The sequence below is a fragment of the Manacus vitellinus genome, unplaced genomic scaffold, assembly GCF_001715985.3.
Source record: "Manacus vitellinus isolate BGI_N305 unplaced genomic scaffold, ASM171598v3 scaffold_24_pilon, whole genome shotgun sequence".
Lineage (NCBI taxonomy): Eukaryota > Metazoa > Chordata > Aves > Passeriformes > Pipridae > Manacus > Manacus vitellinus.
In genome coordinates this window covers 6,391,153-6,395,450 of record NW_021939798.1, presented here as the reverse complement: position 1 = coordinate 6,395,450, position 4,298 = coordinate 6,391,153, and the positions used below count along the sequence as shown (strand labels likewise).

General features: G+C 58.1%; 1 protein-coding gene across 1 annotated transcript in view; it reads left to right on the top strand.

Annotated features, from left to right (window-relative positions):
• Positions 1–4,298, top strand: part of RAB37 (RAB37, member RAS oncogene family) — a 14,848-nt gene extending 10,550 nt beyond the window's left edge. The window contains exons 3-9 of the mRNA XM_025895156.2: positions 1,740–1,781; positions 1,938–2,004; positions 2,090–2,142; positions 2,646–2,711; positions 3,477–3,533; positions 3,787–3,863; positions 3,977–4,298. Of these exons, the coding sequence (XP_025750941.2) occupies positions 1,740–1,781; positions 1,938–2,004; positions 2,090–2,142; positions 2,646–2,711; positions 3,477–3,533; positions 3,787–3,863; positions 3,977–4,082 (468 nt within the window). The 3' untranslated portion in view covers positions 4,083–4,298. The remainder of the gene's footprint in view (positions 1–1,739; positions 1,782–1,937; positions 2,005–2,089; positions 2,143–2,645; positions 2,712–3,476; positions 3,534–3,786; positions 3,864–3,976) is intronic.

Below are 4,298 nucleotides of genomic sequence, written 5' to 3'. Positions count from 1 at the left end.
GCGGGGTCAACTCTGGCTGTTGTAACCTTGTGCTTTGAAAGGGCTGAAATGGGCTGCTGAGCAGTTGTTAAGGTCACCAAATCCTGCTCAATCTCCCGTGCTGCTCTCTGCTCACCAAATTTCAGTGGCAGGGTCTCTGGAGGTGTTCAGGGAGGCAGAGCTGTTTGCAGCACAGGGCAGAGCAGCATTTCAGCAGGCTGGAAGTCATGGGGGTGTCCCCAGGCAGGGCTCTGCCTGCAACATCCGACACGTGTGGAACGCGGTTGCTGCTTCCTCTGCCCCCACAGCTGCAGCTGCTCTGGTTTCCCGCCTTGTGGTGGAACTGGGGGCTTGGTGAGCAGGGCCTGGGGGACAGAGAGGGCTATGGGTTTGCTTTGGAGGGGTTATGAGGCCTGTCCTTCTGATAAAGTCATGAAAGAGGTAAAATCTCCTGTGTTCCTCTGCTGGGCTCCGCACTGGTGTCCCTGAAGGTGTTGCCAGCCCTTGGGTACCTGCCCTGCGTCGTGCAAGCATCTCCTCCAGCAGCTCACAGCTCGCTGCTGGTAGGAAATCTCCAGAGTCTCCTAGGGCACGTTTTTATTTTATCCAGCCCATTTGTTCAAGTTTTGTCATCTCCACAGGGGCTGAATTTCCACTTCAAACAATTGCAGGCAACCAAATTATTTATAGGGGTCTTCTCTTTTCAGACTCATCCCTCCAAGTATGATTCTTTAAGAGTCTTAAAAATAGCTTTTCAGTAACTTCTGCGTTTCTTTCTTCTGGTCTCTGGAGAGAAGTCCCTGCACTTCCAAGTTGAGTAGAGCTGTTGCTTAAGCCCTGACAGCTGCCTTTCCTGCTCACATGGAAGTGCCTCTTCCCCTTCCCAGTCCCAGCCCAGTTGCCTGACTGCAAACCGTCGTGACCCAGGAGATTTCCTCCTGCCACACTGGATAAAGTTGCGTGCTACATGCAACCCCCTAACTCAGTGTTTGCAACCACATTTAAGGACCAAGCAAGGCTCCCACCATCAAGGATACCTGAGCAGGACACCCAAATCATCCACTGAGTGTCCTCAGGAAGCTTGTAGCACCCAAAGCCCTTAAATTGCTGTAAATAACCCAAATTTTTAGCACAGAGCTGGCTCCTCCAGCACACGGAGCAGAGGAATCCTGACAGAAAGGTCAGGGCTTTTTGATGGGCAAACTTTATAAAAGCACACCAAGGTGTTATTAATAAATGCACATTTGTGTGTGGTTCATCCAGACCTCCCCACTTCCCCAGCTCTGCCCAACTTCCCTGGCCAGGCAGACAGGAACTGCTGCAATCCTGGAGCTTCCCGGCAGGAGTCAGAGTGGGTCGGTGTCCCCGGGATTTGCAGGACAGCTGGCATCATTAACTGGCTTGTTAGGGGACCCAGGAACCACAGGACAGGGTGCTGGCTGTAGGAGATGAGCGACACACCGGACCCAAAGCAGGCTGGGATCTTGCTGTCCTGTCTCCACTGGTTCTGCTCTTTTCCATCCTGGAGAGAGGGACTGCTGCTCTGGGATGTCCCTGTAGCTGCCAAGCAAGCAGGATCAGGGTTTGTAGCAATGAGGCTGCAACATCCAGCCCCACGGGCAGCCTGGCTTCATCCCACCGGCTGTGGGAGAGCAGCTGAGGGGCTGGGGAGTGCCAGCTCTGCACCAGGGCTGGCTGGCACATGTGCCAAGACATTTATCAGGGCTGGCTGATAAATGTGCTCTCCTTCTCTTCTGCAGAACAAAGTGGTGGCCGTGGATGGTGTGAAGGTGAAGTTGCAGGTGAGTTCTGGGCAGGGGGAAGCAATTCCCAGCCACATTGCTGGAAACCTCCCCCAGGCTGAGCGTCGTGGGCCGTTGGGGCACGGAGCCACAGAGGTATCCTCAGCTGGGAGGGTGTTTCCCCTCCCTGATCTCACCAGGGTGGCTTCTTGGCAGATCTGGGACACGGCAGGACAGGAGCGGTTCCGCAGCGTCACCCACGCCTACTACAGGGATGCCCAAGGTGGGTTTGGGGTCTGCCATGGATGGGGGAACTGCCTGAAATGCATCCCTGCAGCGTGACAATGCCTCTGCCTCTTCCCCCCCAGCCCTGCTCCTGCTCTACGATATCACCAGCAAGATGTCCTTTGACAACATCCGCGTGAGTCCCCCCGTGGGTCAGGGGTGTGTTCCTCCCCAGGGACTGGGGTCGTGGGTGCCCTGCTTGGCTGGATGGGTGTTTAGGGCAGTTGGAAACCTGTTTTACAAATAAGTGCTGGCTGGTTTGGCCAGACTCAGCCAGTCTGGAGCTCGTCCCAGGGCACCTGGCTGGGTCCTGCATGGCTGGGTGAGTTTTGTCCAGGGACATGGAGAATGCCTGGAGGGAGAAAACGCTGTTTGGGAAGGATGTGAACTACTCGTAGGCTTGGGCTGTAGCCAGGAGACGGGGCTGTTCGGCTTTGATGCTGGAATAGTTCCCGTGCCAACAAAATAGTCATTATCCCTGTCCTCGTGGGGTGGTGTGAGGGCTGAGGGGAGGGGCAGGATTACCAAGAGGATGTGAGGGCTGAGGAGGGAGGAACAGGGGTACCATGGGGGATGTAAGGGCTGAGGCAGGAGGGACGGGGGTACCGCTCATCCCGACACAGCCCCACTTCCCTGCAGGCCTGGCTGACGGAGATCCACGAGTACGCACAGAAGGATGTGGTCATCATGCTGCTGGGCAACAAGGTGCATGCAGGGTCCCCTGGCCCTGTGCTTTGCCATGTGGTGCTGTGCCATGCCCTGGCCATCCCCATGGCTGTGCAGGGATGGGCTCGGTGGGCTCTGCCTGCCAGCTGTGTGCACCCTGCCTGCACCCTCCGCTGGGTTCTGCTCCTTTCTGGGCTCGGCCAGGCCCAGAGGTGACCCCAAAGGTTTGGAGGGGGCAGGGGTGTGGGCAGGGTTCCCTACAGCCATTGGGGGGCAGCACGAGGCTGAGGCTCCCAGTACGGGATGCTCCCTGCATGGGATGCTGCTGGGTATGGGATGCCCACTCTGGCCTGGATGCACCCCTGAATCCCAAGTTACTCCAAGCCCCAGATGCCCAACCAGGCCCCAGATCCTCTCCAGGGGTCCTAGGTGCTACGGGGTGCCCAGTGCCCAACTGGGTACTGGATTTTCCCCTGAAACTGGATGCCTCTGGATCCTGGATGATGCTGGGTATTTGATGCCCAGAAGGGTACCAGAGCCTCCCTGGGTCCTGGATGCCTGCAGATACTGGATGCTGCCCCACATCCCCCATGTCCCCAAAATCCTGGATGCCCCCTGATATCCTCAATGCCACCAGGTCCCAGATGTTCCATAGATCCCAGATTCTCTGGGCACTGGATGCTCCTGGATCCCCCATGACCCTCATTCCTGTCAGCCCTGTGAGCACCCCACACTGCCTGCTTGCCAGATGCCCCAGGGTGCCAGCTGGCCTGGTGTGTGGTGACATTTTCCTTCCCTTGGCAGGCTGATGTGAGCAGCGAGAGGGCTGTGAGGACAGAGGATGGAGCATCGCTGGCCAGGGTGAGCTGTGCCAGGGTCTAACCCAACTTCATCTCCCCAGTCAGTTGCCTGTCACTCAGGGTCCCCATACAGCTGTGCCATCCCCTCTGATGGGTGCCCAGACCCACCTGGCTCTTGGGCAGTCACTTAGACAAAAAACCTGGGGCAAGGCAGGGAGGGGATGGCCCCCAAGCCTTGGCCAGGCAATGGGTGATTCAGAGGGGCAGGAGAGCATTCTGGGGATAGCCACTGATGGGGTCGTGCTGCCTTGCAGGAATATGGGGTGCCTTTCATGGAGACGAGCGCCAAGACAGGCATGAACGTGGAGCTGGCCTTCCTGGCCATTGCCAAGTGAGTACCTGGGGCCAGGGGACTGAGCAAGGGAGGTGTCCCCTGCAGCCCCACCACCTCCCACACTGATGCTGGAGTGTGTGTGTGTGGGTAACACGGCCCCACCGCTGCAGGGAGCTGAAGCAGCGCGCGATGCAGCCGCTGGACGAGCCCCGGTTCCAGATCCACGATTATATCGAGTCACAGAAGAAGAAATCCAGCTGCTGTGTCTTCTCCTGAGGGCGGCCGGGAGGAGCCAGCAGCCCTGGGGGCACAGGCAGGAGACAGAGAGGGGCCTGATCCTGCCCTCGAGTGCCTGAGGGAACCAGGCTCTGACAAGCCAAGGTGGACGGGACAATACAGCGGAGCAGAGAGTGCACGAGGAGGGCCCTCGCCCCAGTTCCAGGATCCAGGGGCCAGATCCTTCTGCCCCGTGAAGCAACGCCTGGAGCTTGC